The 25,004-nt window shown below is 42.7% G+C and overlaps 2 protein-coding genes across 4 annotated transcripts in view; one reads left to right on the forward strand and one right to left on the reverse strand.

Annotated features, from left to right (window-relative positions):
• The window catches only part of LOC132830911 (sorting nexin-11-like), a 126,260-nt gene that overhangs the window by 42,817 nt on the left and 58,439 nt on the right, over positions 1 to 25,004 (reverse strand). The gene's annotated exons all lie outside the window — the stretch shown is intronic.
• LOC132830910 (uncharacterized) overlaps positions 1 to 25,004 on the forward strand; it is a 49,682-nt gene that overhangs the window by 14,535 nt on the left and 10,143 nt on the right. The window contains exons 3-6 of the mRNA XM_060848853.1: positions 9,923 to 10,126; positions 17,065 to 17,199; positions 20,860 to 21,018; positions 23,137 to 23,322. Coding sequence (XP_060704836.1) covers positions 9,923 to 10,126; positions 17,065 to 17,199; positions 20,860 to 21,018; positions 23,137 to 23,322 — 684 coding nt within the window. The remainder of the gene's footprint in view (positions 1 to 9,922; positions 10,127 to 17,064; positions 17,200 to 20,859; positions 21,019 to 23,136; positions 23,323 to 25,004) is intronic.

Consider the following 25,004-nt stretch of genomic DNA (forward strand, 5'->3'; position numbering starts at 1 on the left):
TTCTGCCCAACTCTCCAATCTGTCTATATTCTGCTGCAATCTCTGACAGTCCCCTTCATTATCTGCTACTCCACCAATCTTAATATCATCTGCAAACTTGCTAATTAGACCACCTGTATCTTCCTCCAGATCATTTATGTTTATCACAATTGGATCCCTGTGGAACACCATTGGTCACAGTTCTCCATTTTGAAGAAATCCTATTTCTACTCTCTGTCTCCTACTGCCCAGACAGCTCTCTAAGCTAGAATAACCATGGACCCCATGCGACTCCACCCTCTCCATCAACCTACCATGGAAACTTTCCTGATGAAGGGCTTTTGCCCGAAACGTCGATTTTCCTGCTTCTCTATGCTGCCTGACCTGCTGTGCTTTTCCAGCACCACTCTAATCTTGATTTAAACCTTATCAAATGCCTTACTAAACTCCATGCATATGACAACTACAGCCCTGACCTCATCAAACAACTTTGTCACTTCCTCAAAGAATTCTATTAAGTTAGTAAGACATGACCTTCCCTGCAAAAAACCATGTTGCCTATCATTGATAAGCCCATTTTGTTCCAAATGGGAATAGATCTTGTCCCTCAGTATCTTCTCCAGCAAATTCCCTACCACTGACGGCAGGCTCACCGGTTTATAATTCCCTGGATTGTCCCTGCTACCCTTGTTAAATAAGAGGCCAACATCAGCAATTTTCCAGTCCACAGGGACCTCACCCATGTTCAAGGATGCTGCAATAATATCTGTTAAGGCCCTCTCGTTTCCCTCAATAACCTGGGATAAATCCCATCCGCACCTGGGGACTTGTCCACCTTAATGCCTTCCTCCTTATGCTGACTTGATCTAGAGTAATCAAACATCTATTCCTAATCTCAACATCTCCTAGGTGAATACCAATGCAAAGTACTCACCCATTTTCTCCGACTCCATGCATAACTTCCCTCCTTTGTCCTTGAGTGGGCCAATCCTTTCTCTAGTTACCCTCTTGCTCGTCATATACGAATAGAAGGCTTTGGGATTTTCTTTAACCCTATTTGCTAAAGACACTTCGTGACCGGATTTAGCCCTCTTACTTCCTCATTTCATCTTCTTCCAAAGCTTTGTCTGTTTTCAGTCACCTAACCTTATGTATGCATCCTTTTTCTTCTTAGCTAGTCTCACACTTTCACCTGTCATCCATGGTTCCCTAATCTTGCCATTTCTATCCCTCATTTTCACAGGCACATGTCTGACCTGCACTTAATCAACCTCTCTTTAAAAGCCTCCCACATATCAAATGTGGATTTACCTTCAAACAGCTGCTCCCAATCCACTTTCCCCAGCTCCTGCCGAATTTTGCTTTAGTTTGTCTTCTCCTGATTTCGCACACTTCCTTTAGGACCACTCTCATCTTTGTCCATGAGTATTTTAAAACTTAGAGAATTGTGATCACTATTCCCAAAGTAATCCCCTACTGAAAGTTCAACCACCTGGCCGGGCTCACTGCTTGATAGTACCCTCCTTCAACACATCTGTAGTAACCTGTCTGACCAGTATGCAAATCCTCCGCTCCTTTTACTTCCCTCTCAATCCCACCTAAAGCATCGATATCCTGGGATATTTAGTTGCCAATCACGTCCTTCTCTCAACCAAGTCTCATAATAGATATGGGCAGCACGGTGGTTCAGTGGTTAGTACTGCTGCCTCACAGCACCAGGGTCCCAGGCTCAATTCCAGCCTCGGGAAGACTGTCTGTGTGGGTCTGGGTGGGTTACTCTTCGGAGGGTCAGTGTGGACTGGTTGGGCCAAAGGGCCTGTTTCCACACTGTAGGGAATCTAATCTAATTTAGGTAAATGTGAGATGATGCATTTGGGAAAGGCAAATCAGGGTAGGACTTATACACTTAATGGTAAGGTTCTGGAGGCTGTTGCTAAACAAAGAAACCTTGGAGTGCAGATTCATAGTTCCTTGAAAGTGGAATCCCACATAGACAGGATTGTGAAGAAATTGTTTGGTATGCTTGCCTTTGTTGGTCAGAGCACTGAGTCTAGGAGCTGGGAAGCGATGTTGAGGCTGTACAGGACATTGGTTAGGTCACTTTTGGTATACTGTGTTCATTTCTGGTCTCCCTGCTAAAGGAACAACATTGTGAAACTCGAAAGGGTTCAGGTAATCCAAGATGGAGGACAGGAAGAATTTCTGGCTATAAGAGCTGCTCCTTTTTTTGAGGTATTTTAGGAGCTGGAAGTGATTTCCTCGAATTCCAGGAGCAGCAATTACTGTTTTATATGCTGTTGCACTGTTTCAGAACTTTGGAAAAGAAAAGTCAAAACAACAGCAGTTTAAAAGGGAGAAGAGCAGACAAAGGAAGCACATGGTGAGGTCAGTGCAGGAGGGAGAGAGAGAGAAAACCTGCACAGTTACCGTGTTGCTGTTTGAATTCGTGTATCACTGGACATTGGAGTGCATTAACAATTAACAAACAGTGTAAGTTCACAACTATTCTTGGAGGAACTGTTGGGCGAAGTTCATAGCACAGAATCAGATAAGTTAATTGTTGTTTTAAGTCTGTCCAAGACAAAGGCTGCAGTAGTGAGTACAGTGGATTCTTTCTTGATTATGTTTTTGGAGATAATTCTCTTGATTAAACTTAAAATATAACCCATAGCTATTAATTTAAACTGGTGCAGTGTTTGTAGAGGAATAAGACGATGTTATTTTCTGGGTCTGTAGATTGTGAAGGAGCAAAAATGGCCTTAGCAGTGAGATGTACTTCTTGTCAGATGTGGGAGTTTAAAGAGAGTTTAAGGGTTACTGCAGATTATATCTGCCATAAATGCTGTTGGATGCGAATCTTATCAGATCGAGTGGATCGGTTGGAGAGACAGATAGAAGTGATGAGGAATTTGCAACAGCAATAGTATGTGATGGATGGCAGTTATAGGAAGGGGGGAAAGTCTCAGATACAGTCACATAGATGGATTAACTCCAGGAAGGGTAAGAGAGGTAGGCAGCTAGTGCAGGAGTCTTTTGTGGCTATCCCCATTTCAAACAGGTATGCTGTTTTGGAAAATGTAGAGGTTGATGGATTCTCAGGGGAACGTAACACAAACAGCCAAGTTTCTGGTATTGAGACTGGCTCTAACGCAACGAGGGGTACGTCGGCTTCCAAGAGATCAATTGTGTTAGGGGATTCTGTAGTCCGAGGTACAGACAGACGTTTCTGTGGCCAGCAGAGAAAAAGCAGAATGGTGTGTTGTTTCCCTGGTGCCAGGATCAAGGATGTCTCAGAGAGGGTGCATAATGTTCTCACCAGGGAGAGGGGCCAGCAAGAGGTCATTGTCCACATTGGAACCAACGGCATTGAAAGGGAAAAGGTTGAGATTCTGAAGGGAGATTACAGAGAGTTAGGCAGAAATTTAAAAAGGAGGTCCTCAAGGGTAGTAATATCTGGATTACTCCCACTGCTACGAGCTAGTGAGGGCAGGAATAAGAGGATAGAGCAGATGAATGCATGGCAGAGGAGCTGGTATATGGGAGAAGGATTCACATTTTTGAATCATTGGAATCTCTTTTGGGGTAGAAGTGACCTGTACAAGAAGGACGGATTGCACCTAAATTGGAAGGGGACTAATATACTGGCAGGGAAATTTGCTAGAACTGCTTGGGAGGATTTAAATTAGTAAGGTGGGGGGGGTGGGACCCAGGGAGATAGTGAGGAAAGAGATCGATCTGAGGTGGGTACAGCTGAGAGCAGAAGTGAGTCAAACAGTCAGGGCACGCAGGGACAAGGTAGGACTAATAAATTAAACTGCATTTATTTCAATGCAAGGGGCCTAACAGGGAAGGCAGATGAAATCAGGGTATGGTTAGGAACATGGGACTGGGATATCATAGTAATAACTGAGATGTAGCTTCAAGTGGACAGGGCCTGGGAAATGAATATTCAAGGCTACACGTGCTATTGTAAGGACAGACTGACGGGCGGGGGGTGGGGTGGCCATGTTGGTAAGGGATGATATTCAGTCTCTTGCGTGGGGGGACATAGAATCAGGGGATGTAGAGTCAGTGTGGATAGAGCTGAGAAATTCTAAGGGTAAAAAGACCCTCTTGGGAGTTATCTACAGGCCCCCAAACAGTAGTCTGGATGACAGATGGAAGTTGAATCAGGAGCTGAAATTGGCCTGTCACAAAGATGTTACTACAGTTGTTATGGGGGATTTCAACATGCAGGTAGATTGGGAGAATCAGGATGGTATTGGACCTCAAGAAAGAAACTTTGTGGAGTGCCTCTGAGATGGATTCTTAGAGCAGCTGGTGCTGGAGTCTACCAGGGAGAAGGCAATTCTGGATCTGGCATTGTGCAACGAACCAGAATTGATCAGGGACCTCGAAGTGAAGGAGCCATTGGGAAGTAGTGACCATAACACAATAAGCTTCAATCTGCAATTTGAGAGGGAGAGGGTACAATCGGAAGTGACAATATTTCTGTTGAATAAAGGGAACTATGGAGCTATGAGGGAGGAGCTGGCCAAAGTTCAATGGTGCAATGCCTTAGCAGGGATGACAGTGGAGGAACAATGGCAGATATTTCTGTGTATAGTGCAGAAGATGCAGGATCAGTTCATTCCAAAAAGGAAGGAAGATCCTAGGAGGAGACATGGGTGGCCGTGGCTGACGAGGGAGGTTAAGAAACATATAAAGTTAAAAGAGAAAAAGTTTAACATAGCAAAGATAAGTGGGAAAACGGAGGACTGGGAAGCTTTTAAAGAACAACAGAGGATTACTAAAAAGGAAATACGCAGAGAAAAAATGAGGTACGGAGGTAAACTGGCCAATAATATAAAGGAGGATAGGTATGTGAAAGGCAAAAAAATGGTTAAGACTAAAATTGGGCCCTTGAAGACAGAAACAGGGGAATATATTACGGGGAACAAAGAAATGGCAGAAGAATTGAATTGGTACTTCAGATCTGTGTTCACTGGGGAAGACACAAGCAATTCCCCTGAGGTAACAGTGGCTGAAGGACCTGAACTGAAGGGAATTTATATTTGCCAGGAATTGGTGTTGGAGAGACTGTTAGGTCTGAAGGTTGATAAGTCCCCAGGGCCTGATGGTCTACATCCCAGGGTACTGAAGGAGGTGGCTCAAGAAATCGTGGATGCATTGGTGATTATTTTCCAGAGTTCGATAGATTCGGGATCAGTTCCTGCAGATTGGAGGGTGGCTAATGTTGTACCATTTTTTAAAGAAAGGAGCAAGAGAGAAAGCGGGAAGTTATAGACCAATAAGTCTGACCTCAGTGGTGGGAAAGATGCTGGAGTCTATTATAAAGGATGAAATTACAATACATCTGGATAGTAGTAACAGGATAGGTCAGAGTCAGCATGGATTTATGAAGGGGAAATCATGCTTGACTAATCTTCTGGAATTTTTTGAGGACATAACTGAAGATGGACAAGGGAGTTCCAGTTGATATAGTATACCTGGACTTTCAGAAAGCTTTTGATAAAGTCCCATATAAGAGGTTAGTGAGCAAAATTAGGGCGCATGGTATTGGGGGCAAAGTACTAACTTGGATTGAAAGTTGGTTGGCTGACAGGAAACAAAGGGTAGTGATAAACAGCTCCATTTCGGAATGGCAGGCAGTGACCAGTGGGGTACCGCAGGGATCAGTGCTGGGACCGCAGCTTTTTTACAATATATATTAATGATATAGAAGATGGTATTAGTAATAACATTAGCAAATTTGCTGATGATACTAAGCTGGGTGGCAGGGTGAAATGTGAGGAGGATGTTAGGAGATTACAGGGAGACCTGGACAGGTTAGGTGAGCGGTCAGATGCACGGCAGATGCAGTTTAATGTGGATAAATGTATGGTGATCCACTTTGGTGGCAAGAACAGGAAGGCAGATTACTACCTAAATGGAATCAATTTAGGTAAAGGGGCAGTACAAAGAGGTCTGGGTGTTCTTGTACACCAGTCAATGAAGGTAAGCATGCAGGTACAGCAGGTAGTGAAGAAAGCTAATAGCATGCTGGCTTTCATAACAAGAGGGATTGAGTATAGAAGCAAGGAGGTGCTTCTGCAGCTGTACAGGGCCCTGGTGAGACCACACCCGGAGTATTGTGTGCAGTTCTGGTCTCCAAATTTGAGGAAAGACATTCTGGCTATTGAGGGAGTGCAGCGTAGGTTCACGAGGTCAATTCCTGGAATGGCAGGACTACCTTACACTGAAAGACTGGAGCGATTGGGCTTGTATAACCTTGAGTTTAGAAGACTGAGAGGGGATCTGATTGAGGCATATAAGATTATTAAAGGATTGGACACTCTGGAGGTGGGAAACATGTTTCCACTGATGGGTGAGTGCAGAACCAGAGGACACAGCTTAAAAATACAGGGTAGACCATTTTGGACAGAGATGAGGAGAAACTTCTTCACCCAGAGAGTGGTGGTGTGTGGAATGCTCTGCCCCAGAGGGCAATGGAGGCCCAGTCTCTGGATTTATTTAAGAAAGAGTTGGATAGAGCTCTCAAGGATAGTGGAATCAAGGGTTATGGAGATAAGGCAGATGTTCGCAAGTATAGGGACGGCTGGAAAATGGGAAGCCTTCAGAAATGAGATAACAAGAATCCAGAGAAAGTATATTCCTGTCAGGGTGAAAGGGGAGGCTGGTAGGTATAGGGAATGCTGGATGACTAAAGAAATTGAGGGTTTGGTTAAGAAAAAGAAGGAAGTATATGTCAGGTTTAGGTAGCATAGATCAAGTGAATCCTTAGAAGAGTATAAAGAAAGTAGGAGTATACTTAAGAGGGAAATCAGGAAGGCAAAACGGGGACATGAGATAGCTTTGGCAAATAGAATTAAGGAGAATCCTAAGGGTTTTTACAAATATATTAAGGACAAAAGGATAACTAGGGAGCGAATAGGGCCCCTCAAAAATCAGCAACGCGGCCTTTGTGTGGAGCCATAGAAAATGGAGGAGATACTAAATGAATATTTTGCATCAGTATTTACTATGGAAAGGATATGGAAGATATAGACTGTAGGGAAATAGATGGTGACATCTTGCAAAATGTCCAGATTACAGAGGAGGAAGTGCTGGATGTCTTGAAATGGTTAAAGGTGGATAAGTCCCCAGGACCTGATTAGGTGTACCCGAAAACTCTGTGGGAAGCTAGAGACGTGATTGCTGGACCTCTTGCTGAGATATTTGTATCATCGATAGTCACAGCTGAGGTGCCGGAAGACTGGAGGTTGGCAAACTTGGTGCCACTGTTTAAGAAGGGCGGTAAAGACAAGCCAGGGAACTATAGACCGGTGAGCCTGACCTCGGTGGTGGGCAAGTTGTTGGAGGGAATCCTGAGGGACAGGATGTACATGTATTTGGAAAGGCAAGGACTGATACAGAATAGTCAACATGGCTTCATGCGTGGGAAATCATGTCTCACAAACTTGATTGAGTTTTTTGAAGAAGTAACAAAGAAGATTGATGAGGGCAGAGCAGTGGATGTGATCTATATGGACTTCAGTAAGGCATTCGACAAGGTTCCCCATGGGAGACTGATTAGTAAGGTTTGATCTCATGGAATACAGGGAGAACTAGCCATTTGGATACAGAATTGGCTCAAAGGTAGAAGACAGAGGGTGGTGGTGGAGGGTTGTTTTTCAGCCTGGAGGCCTGTGACCAGTGGAGTGCCACAAAGATTGGTGCTGGGCCCTCTACTTTTTGTCATTTACATAAATGATTTGGATGCGAGCATAAGAGGTACAGTTAGTAAGTTTGCAGATGACACCAAAATTGGAGATGTAGTGGACAGCAAAGAGCATTACCTCAAATTACAACAGGATCTGGACAAGATGGGCCAATGGGCTGAGAAGTGGCAGATGGAGTTTAATTCAGATAAATGCAAGGTGCTGCATTTTGGGAAAGCAAATCTTAGCAGGACTTATACACTTAATGGTAAGGTCCCAGGGAGTGTTGCTGAACAAAGAGACCTTGGAGGGCAGGTTCATAGCTCCTTGAAAGTGGAGTTGCAGGTAGATAGGATAGTGAAGAAGGCGTTTGATATGCTTTCCTTTATTGGTCAGAGTATCGAGTACAGGAGTTGTGAGGTCATGTTGTGGCTGTACAGGACATTGGTTAGGCCACTGTTGGAATATTGCGTGCAATTCTGCTCTCCTTCCTATCGGAAAGATATTGTGAAACTTGAAGGGGTTCAGAAAAGGTTTACAAGGATGTTGCCAGGGTTGGAGTATCTGCGCTACAGGGAGAGGCTGGACAGGCAGGGGCTGTTTTTCCTGGAGCGTTGGAGGCTGAGGGCTGACCTTGTAGAGGTTTACAAAATTATGAGGGGCATGGATAGGAATAAATACACAAAGTCTTTTCCCTGGGGTGAGGGAGTCCAGAACTAGAGGGCATAGGTTTAGGGTGAGAGGGGAAAGATATAAAAGAGACCTAAAGGACAACTTTTTCATGCAGAGGGTGGTACGTGTATGGAATGAGGATGTGGTGGAGGCTGGTACAATTGCAACATTTAAGAGGCATTTGGATGGGTATATGAATAGGAAGGGTTTGGAGGGATATGGGCCGGGTGCTGGCAGGTGGGACTAGATTGGGTTGGGGTATCTGGTTGGCATGGACGGGTTGGACCGAAGGGTCTGTTTCCATGCTGTACATCTCTATGACTCTATGGCGGTTTTGAGCTGTAGGGTGAAGCTGAATAGACTGGGGATGTTTTCCCTGCGGCATTGGAGGCTAAGGGGTGACACTAGAGAGGTCTATAAAATCTTGAGGGTCATGGATAGGGTAAATTGACAAGGTCTTTTCCCCAGGGTGGGGAAGTCCAAAACTAGGGGGCATAGGGTTAAGGTGAGAAGGGAAAGATTTAAAAGGGACCTAACAGGCAACTTTTTCACACTGAGGGTGGTGCATGTATGGAGTGAGCTGCCAGAGGAAGTGGGTGAGGCTGGTACAATTGCAACATTTAAAAGTCATCTGGATGGGTATATGAATTGGAAGAGTTTAGAAGGATATGGGCCAAGTGGTGGTAAATGGGACTAGATTAATTTAGGATAACTGGCTGGCATGGACGAGTTGGACGAAAGGGTCTGTTTCTGTGCTGTACAGCTCTATAACTCTCTGACACTCCTATCCCATTCCCGCGTTCTTCCTTTCAAAATGAACAACTACACATTTTCCCACAAATTCACCACTGCCAATCTTCTGCCCAATTACATATCCTATCAGTATCTCTCTGGAAACTATTAGTATCCCTCTTGTAGCTTTCCACCCATTCTAGTGTTGGTCTCCAAATATGGCTACAGTACATTCACTTCCTTCCTCCAAATCAATAATATGTTATAACCAGTTGTGGACCGAGCACTAATCCTTGTGGAATTCCACTGGAGTAAAAAATGAGGTCTGCAGATGCTGGAGATCACAGCTGCAAATGTGTTGCTGGTCAAAGCACAGCAGGTTAGGCAGCATCTCAGGAATAGAGAATTCGACGTTTCGAGCATAAGCCCTTCATCAGGACACATGTTGGAGTTCCAGACCAGACAAGGATGAGTAAAAGACAGTCATGAAGCACGTGGGCTTTTATGACAATTGACAGTAGTTGCCATGAGGCAAGCCATTATTTAAAATTCTAGATTTTTGTTGAATTCAAATTTCACCATCTACTTTGGTCGGATTCAACCACATGTCTGGGGTACTGGATGATCAGCCTTGTGACATCGCCAGTACACTTCTGCCTCCCTCAAGGGGAAAGAGTTTTAGATTTTCATGGCCTTTTATGTGAAGTAGTGTTTTCTGATATCATTCCTGAATGGCCATGGAAATGTTTGGTGATGTTGTTGAATAGTGATCTATGTGGGTAGATTGAATCCTTCTTATCCTTATGATACAGCCACTGACAGATCTTTCCTTGTTCCAGGAGCAGCTGTGTTTTCACCAGTGCCTAGTGGTCAGCATGGACAATGGCAGACAATGGGACCTGGGTCGACTGACAGCTCTTCTGATGAGATGCCAATAGCACACATCCTGATACAGCAGGATACAGATACTCAGCATAAACCCAAGAGAGTGAAGCAAGAGGAACTGTCCACACAATCAGGCCATAACTGTCAGTTTTATACAGGTGTGTGCCAAGATGGAAAGATTATTGAAACTAACCAGAGAAAGGACTGACCTCTCAATATCTCATTTGCTACTAATGAAGAAACTGGATGAAATTTGTGTAACAGAACCAGGCCATTCAGCACTAACAGATATGAAGGTGTTCATACTCTACTTCATTAAATCCTGCCAGCCTTCATCTATTGCTTTTTCCCTCGTTTCTTAACTAACTTCCTCTGAAATGCATCTATATTATTCACTACAACCAGTCCCTCAGGTAGCAAGCAGTTCTACATTCCCATCTCTCTCTAGGTAAAGATTTTTCCTTCTAAATGTCCTGTATATATTAGTGACTACTTTATCTTTATGGCCTCTATTTCCAGTCTGCTCATCATACGAAAACTTATTCTCTAAACATACCTTGTCAAAATCTTACAGATCTTTCTCAGGTTACCTTTCAACCTTCATTTTTCTACAGGGAAGAACCCAAACTGTTCAATTTTTCCTAATAGTTATAAGCTTTCCAATCTGCTATTATCTTCGTCAATCTTTTCTGCACCTTCTCCAATAATCTTATCCTTTATATACCATGAGACCAGACCTGTGCACAGTGGTCCAGGAGCTATCTAATAAAGGTGAATCAATTAAATGACTCGTGTATAGAGCTTCTGGCTTGGCTCAGCAAGGATAGGCAGTGGTAAAAACAATGACTGCAGATGCTGGAAACCAGATTATGGATTAGTGGTGCTGGAAGAGCACAGCAGTTCAAGCAGCATCCGAGGAGTGAGTGCACTGTACAGTCCAGCAGTCCCAAATTCAACCTAGGTTTTGCTGGGTGAACTGACCTCAGTCAGGGAAATGATGGGAATGTTAAGTTTGAGTTGGAGAGGTTACTTGATACACATCACTGTACAAAACAAAACTGTTTGGAATACATTCTACAATTCATATTTACTATCGTTGTCATTCTGTGTCTACATGAAAGTTGAAATCTCCCTATGAAACCACACAGTTTCTGCTACACACTTCCCTGAGCTCCACCTTTATAAACTTCTGCAGGATAGCAGTAGTGGAAGGATTTCTGTAGATAGTTGCTGTAATGTCCTTTGCCTGTCATCTATCCTGAAAACCATCCTTTCCACTATTTTAAAGGTGCCACTTCTTGATATTGTCACTCCATATCCTTTCTCAGTTTTCCTAACCTTTCTAAAGATCTTTTGGTTGGAATATTTACCTTACAATCAATTCCAGTATGTAGCCATTATCTCTGTACCAGATCTGATGGTATCAGATCAGCTCAGTATCAGAAATCACTGGTCAAGCATTTTAGAAAGTCTTTATTCAACCACAACTTCACTTTCCCCTGACAAAATAATCTCCTCAGTTTGTGCCTGTAAAATTTTGTGAACAATTTATTTTTATTATCAATCTCTTCTGCTGTTGACCTGAGGTGGTTCTGGAGCACATCATCCAGGAGGTCATTTTTTAAAAACCTGCCATTGAGATTCATCGAAGAAGGGTTGTGTTTGAACTATCTGTATCCAGCAAGATATTGTCTTCTGGCGAAGGCACAGTAAACAGCTGGGGTGGGAAGGGTTTCCATGTCAGAGTGAGAGAATGCGTATGTTCTGAGTAGATGAAAAGGAGTAAAAGTGTATGAGGGAGTGTGTGTAAGAATGAGAATGAGCAAAAGGGTGTGAAAGTAAGAATTTCTGTGACAGAAGGAGGGAGGGTGTGCGCATGCAACTTGAACCATCCTTGAATATTCAATCTTTATTTGTGGTTCCACACTCACTCTGAACATAAATCAACAACAAGCAAAGTGGCAAATCCCCTCCCCACTCCAATATCCACATTTAGTGTCAGTAAATTGAAACTTGCTCCATAGTTAAAAATCACACGACACCAAGTTATAGTGTGACTTTTAACTTTGTACAGCCTAGTCCTACACCAGCATCTCCAAATCATGATGACCGTTGCTTCACTATTTTGTAATGACTCGATATTTGCAGCAAAAGGCAAGGTTGAGGAAAAGCAACAGACAGTGAACAAGTCTAATTCACTTCTAATTCCAACAATAAACTGCACGTGGCACTTGTTCCATCCTCTGTAAGTACAGTGAACATATTTTATGGAATGTCAATGACACAGTGTTTCTTACTCAGCCACTCTATCACCATACATTGTACAAGTCACAAAAAGATAAATTTCCCAGCCAGGCTGTAAGATCTGTACACAAAATGGAGAAAAATAGGTACCCAGGAGTGTTTACAAGGTATTAATCTAATCGGAACTGGGGGGGGGGGTGTCAAATGACATCTTGAAACAGTGGAGCAAAGCAAGACCAGTTTATAACAGTCATTGAACTCTCTGATTAGATTAGGTGGTTTGTAATCATTTGCTGGAATCGGTGAGTGTTTGCGAATATAGTTTTGATTGTATTCGGCGTGATTCAGTTCTAAGTCCGTTTCTGTGCCAGCAAATACCACCAGTGTCCTTTGTGTTAATGCAGCATAACATTCGCAATAAATGATTAATGATTGTGGTTTTATCGCTGCAAATTTAATCAAGAAATAATGCAACAATTTTTCACCCACATCTCCCTTCCCCCCATTTAAATGGGCAGTTAAAGCAGTTAGTGGATGAGCCACACAGAATAGAACAGTTTTGTATTCAACCCCTGGCCTACACAAAATTAATCATTCACCAGCTATAGTCCTGCCCCATGGAACTTATTTCTTCCTACCTTGACACATTTTTTTCTTCCTTTGTTCAGTCCCTTCCCACTTACATCTGCGAATCTTCTAATACTTTACGCCAGTTTCATACTTTCCAGTTTGCTGATACCAGCCATCTCTTCTTCACCATGGATGTGCAATCCCTCTATGTCCATCCTCCATCAGCCCTCTGTCTTAGGGGTCTCCGCTTCTTCCTTAAGAGAAGCCCTGAACCATCCCCATCCTCTGCCACCATCCTTCTTCCCTGGCCGAGCTCGCCCTCACTTTGAATAACTTCTCCTTTAACTGCTCTCACTTTCTTCAGGTCAAAGGTGTGGCCACGATTACCCACATAAGCCCTGGTTTTGCCTGTCGCTTTTGTGGGATATAAGGAACATTCCTTGTTCCAATCCTGCTCAGGTCCTTCCACACAATCCTTTCTAAAGGATATCGATGACATCATTGCTGCTGCTTCCCTCTCCCCTGGAATTAGAAAACTTTATCAAAGTTGCTTCCAATTTCGATCTTGCTTTCATTTTCCTCTGGTCCATCTGTGACTCCTCCTTCCTCTTTCTTGACATCCCTTTCCATTTCTGGGGATAGCCTGGCTACCAATATGCATTACAAATGATCAACTCTGACAGCTCTCTTGACTATGCATCCTCACATTCTGCTTTCTGCAAGGTCTCCAGTCCATTCTCCCAGTTTCTCCCTCTCTGTCGCATCTGTTCTCACAATATTATCTTCTGCAAGTGGGCCTCAGAATTGTCTCCCTTTTACCTCAGCTGAGGAACTTTGTGGATCACCTACAATCTGTCTGTAAAAATGACCCTGAGCTTCTAGTTGCCTGCCACTTCTACACATTGCCATTTTCCCATGCCAACATTTTTCTGGCAGGCCTGCTGCAGTGCTCCAGTGAAGCTGAACATAAGCTAGGGAAATATTTTCCACCTAGATAACCGACAACCTTCATACCTCAACAGTGAGTTTAACTGTAAACACCTTTCTTCGTGTTTGTTCCCTATCCCCACACTCTAGGTGTTGTTTTGTATGAGGTTGCTCCCAGATTAGCCAACCGTTCACACTTCTCATTAGCACCCTATCCAGCAGTTACTTCCTCACAGCTTCTCTTTGATTGCCTCCCCATGTTTCTCTCTTTCTCGACACCAACTCCATGTATTTGACTCATGCCTACCACACCTCAGCCCCCCCAGCAGTTTTCAGTTCTGATAAAGGGTCAAAACACTAATTTTATTTCTCTGTTTACAGATGCTGCCCAAACATGCTGAGCTTCTCCCGCACTTTCTGTTCTTCTTTTAGATGTCCAGCATCTACAGTTCCTTGTTTTATTATTTTAGCTGTACTGATGTTGCAACTACCTTCAGCGGTCTTGGTTAAGGAGAAGGAAGTCAACCAGGATCTTGTTCTTCATCGTCATCTCACATTGTTGAGTGGATGTACGTGACCATCAGGGACAGATGTGATTCAGCTTATCTGTGACCTGTGTTGTTCTTGGAGTTGAATAGCCTATTCACTCTCACTTTCTAGTTTGGCATCTGACAAATATCCAGCATGAATCAATATCTTCAGCAAGGACAGATTAAAAGGCAATTAGAAAGAGTGGGTGAAAGCATTAGTGTACAATTAGCTTTATATAGAACAGGACCCTTTAATCTCTCCTCTGGTTCACTGAAGTGGAGGTGCGGGTGTTGGACTAGGGTGGACAAAGTTAAAAATCACATAACAGCAGGTTATAGTCCAGTGGGTTTATTTGGAAGCGCAAGCTTTCGGAGTGCTGCTCCTTCACCAGGTAGCTAGTGGGGCAGGATCATAGGACACAGAATTTACAGTAAAAGATCACAGTGTTATACAACTGATGCGAGGTTAGGGTTAGGGTTAGATTGCTAGAAGAAAGTGAGGACTGCAGATGCTGGAGATCAGAGTTGAGAATGTGGTGTTGGAAAAGCACAGCAGGTCAGCAGCATCTGAGGAGCAGGAGAATTGACGATTCGGGCATAAGCCCTTCAACAGGAATGATTTCAGCAAACCTAGATTGCTAGGAGAAAGCGAGGGAGGCTTTTGCTCAAAATGTCGATTCTCCTGCTCCTCAGATGCTGCCTGACCTGCTGTGCCTTTCCAACATCATACTCTAAACGTAGATTGCTGTTGAGTCTTACTCACTTAGAATCTGTTGCAGCTTTCCAATCATTAATATGTAAATCCCAAAACTTCTTTCAAGTCACATTCCCCAGGGAATTTAAGATTTTGTAAAAAAAGTGACACCTCAGGTTAGACAATGCATTAAAGGTGTGAGTTTAGACTCTGTCTGTATTCCAACCTTGAGTTAGACTGGTTCTGTTTCCAAAGTAGGAATTTATAAAATGCCATATGGAATGACTGCCTACAGATTGTGCTTTTTGAACAAAATAGAATCTATCTGCAAGTGCAAATTCACTCCATAGACTTATTTGTGAGTGTGCGCGCGCATGTGTATGAGAGAGACATAGAGAGAGAAAGCGAGTGAGTGTGGGAGAGAGGGGTAGTATGTGTGTGCACGTGCTTGATAGAGTATGCATTAGGTTGACAGAGTATATGCCTGTGAGAGGGGATGCATGAGAGCGTGGGTTTGTGTGTGTCTGAGAGAGGGTCTGTGTGTCTGCGCGCACGTGTGTGTGAGAGAGAGAGAGAGTATGTATGTGTGTGTGACAAATAATCCAAGATCTTGGTTGAGGCCATCTCATGGGTACCGATCTTGACTATCAGCCTCTGCGCGGCCACTCTGCACTGTTGCGTATCCTGAAGTCCAAGCTGATAGCCAGTTTCGGTACCCATGAGGATGGCCTCAATTGGGATCTATGGTTCATGTCACACTATAGATGACCCCACTACACAATACACTCTCACATACACACACACTCTTACGTACAATCACACTGACATACTCACACAGACCCCCCTCATACACATTCTCTCTCTGAGACACATACACATGCCCACATTCACATGCACACCCTCTCACAGGCATATATTCCGTCTCATATTTGCGCACACTCCATCAAGCACACACACACATGCACACACACATTCTCTCCCACAAACACAGACACTCTCATTTTGTCTCTCACACACACATATAAGTGTATGGGTGAATTTGCATTTGCAGGTTTATATTTGCAGATACATTCTATTTTGTTCAAACAGTACACAATCTGTAGGTAGTCAGTCTATGTGACATTTTATAAATTCCTACTTTGGAAATATAACCAGTCTGGCTTAAGGTTGGAATAGAGACAGACTCTAACCTCACACCTTTAATGCATTGTCTGACCTGAGATGTCAGTTTTTTTATAAAATCTTAAATTATCTCAGGAATGTTACTTGAAAGAAGTTCTGGGATTTGCACATTAATGAATCGAAACCTGTAACACATTCAAAGTGATTAAGATTTAACAGCAATCTAGGTTTGTTCAATACATCGAATCAGTTGTATAACACTGTGATCTTTTGCTATAAACTCTGTGTCCTATGATCCTGCCCCACAGCTATCTGATGAAGGAGTAGTGCTCTGAAAGCCTGTACTTCCAAATAAATTTGTTGGACTATAACCTGGTGTTGTATGTTTTTAACTTGGTTCAATAAACTGCTAGTCATTAAACAATATTTGATATAAAACCTTACAAGAGTTTTATTGAAAATGTCTGCCTGTGAGAGAGAACAAAATGGAAAGGGCTTGAAAGGGATGGACAAGAAAAGGAAGGAAGGAATCAAGGGAAAAGAGGAAGGAAGAGAAAAAGGAAAACAGACAGAAGAAAGGCAAGAGAGAGAAAGGGAGAAAAGGAGGACAAATGATGGGAGGGATCTAAGTAAAGGAAGAAGGGAAGGATCTGGAAAAAGGGTAGAATAGAGCAAAACAAGGAAGTGGAAAAAGAACAAGAAGATAAGGAAGCAAGAAAATAGAAGAAAAGGAGGGAGCTAATAAACAAAGATCTTTGATCGTGAGCACCCTGCCATGCCTTCAGCTGCCTAGGCTCCAAACTCTAGAAGTCCCTCTAAATGTCTCCTCCTTCAACAAACCTCAAATGTGCCTCTTCTAGTATTTGATCATCTAACCTCTTCTTAAATAGGTCAGTGTCAAAACACGTTAGATAATGCTTCTATAAAGTGCTATATAAATTTAAGTTGTTGTTACAACATTACTACATGCAATTGATCTTATCTGTTCATTTTACCTGGATCTTCCTAGCGCCATTAGATCTGAGAAGTCAACGAGAGATGCCCGGAACATCAAATGAAATTCCAGCAACAGGGAGCCAGAGCAAGGGAGATCAAATTAAAACAGAAGAAGATTCCCTCAGCCACAGCTATCAACTTTACAAAGGTACCAGTTTCTCAAATAACAAGCAAATCACTGACAGGCAATTTCTGGCCTTTGTCTGGATATTTTCTAACTAACCTGTTCATAGATGTTATTTTTCACAGCTGTTCAGGTGGAACTTGAACCCGGCCTCCTGGCTCAGAGGTCGAGTTGCTACCACTGCACCACAAAAGCCTTCCTGCCTTGGTCCAAAATACACCGCAGAAATTATATCAGGTGTTACTAGCCCAAGGAGTTGCAGAACTCGGATCAGGAAGAGGAATAACTACACCAATGGCGACCTGTGGATACATAGACACAAAGAAAAGCTTTTTTGCCCAGAAAATTCCCAACCCTTTATAGACAGATTGAAGTTGAGGACTGGTGCGAGGAAAGTATCAGCTAACCTTGTTGGAGTGGAACTCTAGCTCTGACCCACTTCAGAGTAAACTCTCCGGAGGGAGGTCAAAGTTATTTTCTTCCTTCTTTTACAAATTTATACCTGAGATCACAGATATATGTTCACAGGAAATGACTATTTTGATAACTTACAAGTTAAAGAGCAGTCAGGTGCAATACTGAGTCAGAAGGACAGAAGAAATTGGAATAAGAGTTGACCATTTCAGTGTGTTATGCTGTTTACAAAAGATTTTAATAAAATTAGAAATAGAAATAAGCCATTCAGTCTTTCAAAACTGCTCTGGTAGGTAGGTTCAGAGCTGATCAATTTGTATTCAGAATTCCACATTCCTATCTACTCCTGGTGACATTTGATGCCCTTATCCAACAAGAATCTATCTACTTCTGTTACAAAAACAGTAAATTCCTGCAGAACCGATGCCGTGTCTCTCAACATGACAAACCAGCCAACAGAGCTAACTCAGTTAGCCTATCCAAGAGGTGGCATGGTGGCTCAGTGATTGGTACTGCTACCTCACAGCGCCAGGGACCAGGTTCAATTCCAGCCTTGGACGACAGTCTGTGTGGAGCTTGCACATTCTTCCTGTGTCTGCATGGGTTTCCTCCCACAGTCCAAAGATATGCATGTTAGGTGAATTGGCCATGCTAAATTGCCCATAGTGTTCAGGGATATGTAGGTTAGGTGCATTAGTCAGGACTTGTTGGGCTGAACGGCCTGTTTCTATACTCTAGGGATTCTATGACTCTAAGTTGGCTTGCACTGTTGTATGTCACCTTCATTATGTACTTTCCTAACGATCTTTGTGTCATCTGCCTTATCTTTGCTCGCCTCATCTACGACATTAATATAAATTTTTGTAAAACGTTGAGGACCCAGCACAGAACTCCATGGATCCACTTGTCACATCCTGCCAAACTGAAAAAGACCCATTTATGCATAGTTTCCATTTTCTGCCAGTGAACCAATCTTCCATCCATGCCCAAATGTTCCCCCTACATCAGGAGCTCCATATTTGTGCAATAGCTTTTAATGTGGAGACTTGCTAAATGCCTTCTGGAAATCCAAAAATATTCATCAATGGGTTCTCCGTTACACTTTCGAAAGATTCCAATAAGTTGGCTAATCACTAAATTTCCCTTTCACAAAACCATTCTGATTCTTCCCAATTACCTTGAGTTCTTTGAAGTGCCCAGTTATAACCTCCTTACCGATCGATTCTAATACCTTCCTCATGACAGACATCAAGCTAACTGGCCTATAATTTCTGATTTTCAGCCTATTTCCCTTCTTGAATAGAGGGTTCGTATTTACAAGGGAGGGGCTACTTTGAATAAGATCAGAGATAAAATTCTGCCTGAACTTTCATCTTGCTGTTCTAGCCCCATTTTTAAAAGGTCTTTGTTTCTAAAATTCTCGCAATCTGTCTTGAATACTTGGTGATCCCTGTAACCGTGGATCCAGTTTCTGCAGTTTCAGTTACCCGTGGCTGTAACATATTACAGGGAACATTCCGGAATCAGGGACCAGTAGGCTGCCGGGAAGGTACGCTTCCCATTTAAATGAATGGGTTTGTGCCTATCCATGGTTTCGGGCTTCGGCGGGTGGTCTTGGAATGTATCCCCCGTGGGTACGGGGTGGGGGGGAAGAGAGCTACTGCATATTCAATGATTAAGCATCCACGGGTCTCTTGGGTAATGTAATGGGATTACTCTCCAAAGGCATGCGGAGAGAGAGAGAGAGAGAGAGAGAGGGTGCCAGTTGGCACTGATATCTGAGGATGAAAGTGCAACCCACACCTTTACATGATTCAGAATTTCAGAAAAAAATTGATCAAAAATGTTTGAAGGTCATCCTGGATAGTTCATTAAGTCCACAGTTTAACCAGTCAGCTGGACTCAAGTAGGCCTCAGCATTGCTATGTCAAGACAAATGGGACTAGTAGACTGTATTTGTTCTTCTCATCTCAGACACTGTTAAATGTTCTGCCCTGACCGGTGAACAAGGATAAATCTTCCTGAGTTGTGATGCTCACCCAGCTGAATAGCTTTTTATAGTTAGAGCTGCAAAAACATGCAGAACAAGACTTGCAGCACAAGTGAAAAAAGGACAGGAGTAACCTTCCAAAAGTTTCTCTAGATGTCCAAGACACGCAATAGAGGATGTCAACTGTTAGATTGATAGCACTGGAGCAGTTCGCAAACATGGCAAATTAATCTATGTTACATTTTACATGCAGTACAAGAGAAAATTATTTCGGAATTTGTAAACGTAACACCAAAATTGGAGTTGATGTTCTAATTTTCTAAAAGAAAGACCTGCATTTATGTAGAACTTCTCACAACCTCAGGACATCCCCATGTGTTTTACAGCTAATTGATTACATTTAAACCGAATCACAGTTGTAATGTAGAGGAGGTGCCAATGTTGGATTGGGGTGGACAAAGTCAGAAGTCACATGACACCAGGTTATAGTCCAACAGGTTTATTTGAAATAACAAGCTTTTGGGGAACTGCTTCTTCATCAGGTGAAGTTGAGGGAAGCGCACAGGCACAGAATTTATACGCAGAGAGATCACTGCAAGATAATTCCAGGTAATTAAAAATATTAAAAGAGTACAAATGGAATGTCAACAGGCTGAATAGCAAGTGAAGGGATGACCTATGATCCAAATAATTAAGGTAGAGAGATAATTACAAAAAATCAAAAATAAGGTGATAAAGAAGGGTCACTGAACCCGAAGCATTAACTGATTTATCTTCACAGATGCTGCTAGACCCATTTCCAGCAATTTCTGTTTATGCTGGCCTCGAACCTGCTATCATGTGACTTCTGACATTGTAATGTAGGAAAAGCAACAATCAATCTGTGCACCTACAAACAGAGATACTGGTCAAATAAGTTAAACGGTTTTACTGTACAGTGTGAGAAACAAATAGCAACTTAAACACAAGAGAATACTCAATTGTTCTTTGAAATAGTAGTATAGTATCATGAGATGGCAGAAAGGGTCCTGATTTACCTACCGCTGAAAAGATGGCACCTCAAACAGTATAGTGCTCCCTGTTGCTGCACTGGGAGGATGGGCCTAGATTTTGTGCTTATGGTACTGGAGTGGGACAAGACTCAGTTATTAAAACATGACCCACTAATCAGGGTTTTCACCTTTCTAAATCTATTTTTGAAGAAAATGTTATTAGCTCATAGAACTTCCCAAAAATTATAGCAGTCTCCCAATTTTTCTTTCTATCAAAAATCCCATCAGATCAACAGTTCACCTCCGACTCATCGGACACCTCATCTGATGAAGGCACTTTGACACAGCCTGTGATTCATCTGGTAACGAGCTCCCATCACAGTGTAAAACGAATCAAGCAAGAACAGAGCCCTCAAAGGGCCAGCCACAGTTACTCATTCTACAGAGGTGAGACCTTTTAGGCTTTGATCTTTACTCACTGTATTCACAGCAGCCCAACTCTTACAATCAAATGGAAAACAGCATTGTTTCTGCTCATTCACTATTTCTCATTAACAAGTACAGCATCTTATGAGCATAAGTGTTTTGGTTTGTTCGAACTAATGCAAAAACAGTGACTTCTAGTGATCCCTTGGGAGTCAAGGTAAGAGTTTACCTGGGAAATCAAAACAAAATCACAGAAACAATCCTCAAGACCAGCACCATTGTCATAATTACAAAAATTGACCTTTTCTGATTTTAGTTAGGGCTATTGAAGTGGGGTTGGCCTGAAGGATTCATACAAGTAGCTGCAGAGAAAGCCTCACTTCTGGGATCCTGAAGGTTAAAGACTTTGGAACTCTCTGCCTCAGAAGGTGTGGGCAAGTAGGAGGCTTTGTCCCCATCAGAATATAGTGGAGGCAGAGTCATTAAATATTTTAAGGACAGTGGTGGATAGATTATTGTTAGGTAGGAGTAAACAGGAATGTGGAATCTGAAACACAAACACATCCACTCTGATCTTGTTGAAAAGTGGGGCAGGCTTCAGGGGCCAAATGGTTGACTTCGGCTCCTATTTTGCATGTTTGTCTCTATGTGTATTTCTAAGGTGGGCTCTTGAGGAAGGCAGTGATGGTTGTACATTGGACAGGGAGAGGCAATTGTTTACGATATCAGCTAGTTTGTAGATCCAAGGGTTTATTGGGAATGGGCTGAAGAAACCAGATGCCAGTCTTGTGGATTAGGTGTAATTGGAGAGGGCAGGAGTTATGAAATTAAGGTCAAATGGGAGTTCATAGCTAGGGAAAGATTTGGCCTGATGTAAAGAAAAGGAAAAAAGAAAAGCAGCAGAAACAACTAAAAAACTAAATTGGTCCCATCATGATGACAAAGGTTTTGGAACTTGTGAGGGTGCAGTCGGGAATTTAAGGAGATAATTGGTAACTAAGAAAAGGAATTTTAAAAAAACATTCACAGGGTGAGGAATATCTCATTTACTGCTCAGAGGGCAGTTAGAAGTCAACCAGCCTGCTGTGGGTCTGTAGTCACATGTAGAATGTGACCTAGTAAGGATGCCAGTTTCCTGCCCTAAAGAACATTAGTGAATGACACGGGTTTTTTTCCAACAATTGGCAATGGATTCACGGTCATCATTAGACTCTTAAATCCAGACTTTTTTTACTGCATTCAAATTCCATGATCTGCCTTAGTGATCGTGGCCTTCAAACCTGGGTCCTCAGGATAATTATCTGGCTCTCTGGATTAACAGTCCAGTGAGAATACTAGGCTATCCCCAGATGATAACATTGAGTCATTTTGGCCGTGCAATCTTCTACCTCTACCCGAGCAGACAGACAATGCCTCAGTTTAAAGCCTCATTCAAAGGGTGCCTTCAAAGTGTAACACTCCCTTGGTGCTTCACAGGGGCGTCAGGTTTGATTTCTCGATTGGGATTCAAAATGCTTCTGACACAGAATCAAGTATCCAGTCTCAAAATCAAAGCTTGCACAGCTGAATGGCGGGAAAATAGCTATATAAAGATATAAAAAGGATCCTCACATAAGGTTCACACTATTGAGGTTACAGAAAGCAAAAATGAGCCCCAATTCCTACTCATGCTTTCCAGCGACCACTATCAAAACCTAATGGCATCCAGATGCCTAGAGACAAGGATTAGATTTGGCTGTGATCACCAGTTCACTGCCTTCCTCATGAGTGAGGTGTTGGACACTTGGAGGCCTGGATCTCCCTCCCTAACAACACATGGGCAGCAGCAGTTCAAAAAAGTAGCATACCACCACCTACTCAAGGGCAATTAAGCATAGGCAATAAATCCAAGCCCAGCCAGAGACATTACATTCTTCAAACAAATTTTAAAAAGAGGAGAAAAGTGGCACTGAGAAACTTCCCTCAGAAAGAGACTGGAGTGGAAAGGGAAAGAGAAGCATACTAGAACGGTAAAATTCCCATCGCTCTTAATATTCACTGCTGGTCATCATTATTGAGGGAAAATGCAGCTAAAATATGCAGTAGTTCATCTGCCTGTAGAAGTCTACAACTCAAAAGCAAGTATGTTCTACCCGACAGGGCCAGGAGATTTAGCAGATCACAGACCCAAAGCACGCCCCTCAGACAATGCCTCGGATGAGATCATGAGGACCAGGACTCCAATTTATCGCACAACTGCTGGGCGCAGCAAATATGAGCAGTTACTGCAAGAGGAAGAGTCTCTGTCCAAACAGCATCAGAGCCAAAGCATTCCTTCTTACAGAGGTACGGTCACTGTACAATCCCACTTACTGTAAACCCATCTCTTGTGCTTCAACTGTGGCTCAGTGCTCAATAGCATGCTTGTTTCTGAATCAAAGTCGAGGGTTCAAACCCACTCCAGACACTTGAACTAATAGTCCAGTTCACTGCAGAGGGTTGTGAAAGATAGAAAATAAATTCAACTCTTTCTTTTCTTTCTAAAGCCGTATCGAAATGATTGAGATCCTGGAGCTCAATATTTTATTTTCTGTAGTTTAGGGAATACAACAAACTGAATTATATTTAAGCAACAGTTGGACTCAGTTGGTAGTATTGAATCTCCGTCAGAAATCTCCAACGTTTAAACAAATTATTGGATTGATGTTCCATTGCAGGATTGCATGCAATATCATTGTTAGATGTGAGGGGACAATGGAGAGGGCTTAAAGAAAGTGGCTGGTAATTGGAAAGAGGATGCTTGAGCTATCTTTCCTCTCCAGGACAGTCCTGCTGTAAACACTCTACACAAGGATTTTAAGGATAATTTCCAGCCATGCTGGAAGATTTATCAGTCTTGATATACAACAAAACTTGCACGTTTCACAGTTTCATAATGTTCCAAACAGCCTACAGTGAATAAAGTATTTTTTTTTAAATGCAATCACTGTTGAGAAAGAGGCAGTCAGTTTGTGCACAATAAGCTCAAACAAGAAATCAAAATTGACTAGAAAGCCTCTTTTTTGTAATGCTGATTGGATAAATATTGGGCAGAACAATGAGAAGGACACTTTTGTACTTCAAGATTTGGAGATGCTGGTGTTGGACTGGGGTGTACCAAGTTAAAAATCACACAATATCAGGTTATAGTCCAACAGGTTTAATTTGAAGCACACTAGCTTTTGGAGCGATGCTCCTTACCACCTGACGTAGGAGCGGCGCTCCAAAAGCTAGTGCTTCCAAATAAATCTGTTGGACTATAACCTGGTGTTGTGTGATTTTTAACTTTGTACTTCTTCAAAGTAGTGTTGTAGAGTCGTAGAGAATCTTGGAGATGTATGGCATGGAAACAGACCCCTTAGTCCAACCTGTCCATGCCGACGAGATATCCCAACCCAATCTAGTACCAACTGCCAGCACCCAGCCCATATCCCTCCAAACCCTTCCTATTCATATACCCATCCAGATGTCTTTTAATTGCAATTGTATCAGCCTCCACCACTTCCTTTGGCAGCTCATTCCAAACACGTGCCACCCTCTGCGTGAAAAAGTTGCCCCTTAGGTCTCTTTTATATCTTTTCCCTCTCACCCTAAACCTATGCACTCTAGTTCTGAACTCCCTCACCCCAACGAAACGACTTTGTCTATTTATCCTAACTATGCCCCTCATAATTTTATAAGTCTCTATAAGGTCACCCCTCAGCCTCTGATACTCCAGGGAAAACAGCCCTAGCCTATTCAACTTCTCCCAATAGCTCAAATCCTCCAACCCTGGCAACAGCCTTGTAAATCTTTTCTGAACCCTTTTCAAGTTGTACAACACCTTTCTTATAGGAAGGAGACCAGAATTGCACACAATACTCTAACAGAGGCCTAACCAATGTCGTGTATAGCTGCAACATGACCTCCCAACTCCTGTATTCAAAACTCTGACCAATAAAGGAAAGCATACCAAATGCTGCCTTCACGATCCTATCTACCTGCAACTC

The sequence above is a fragment of the Hemiscyllium ocellatum genome, chromosome 32 (assembly GCF_020745735.1).
Source record: "Hemiscyllium ocellatum isolate sHemOce1 chromosome 32, sHemOce1.pat.X.cur, whole genome shotgun sequence".
Taxonomy (NCBI): Eukaryota; Metazoa; Chordata; class Chondrichthyes; order Orectolobiformes; family Hemiscylliidae; genus Hemiscyllium; species Hemiscyllium ocellatum.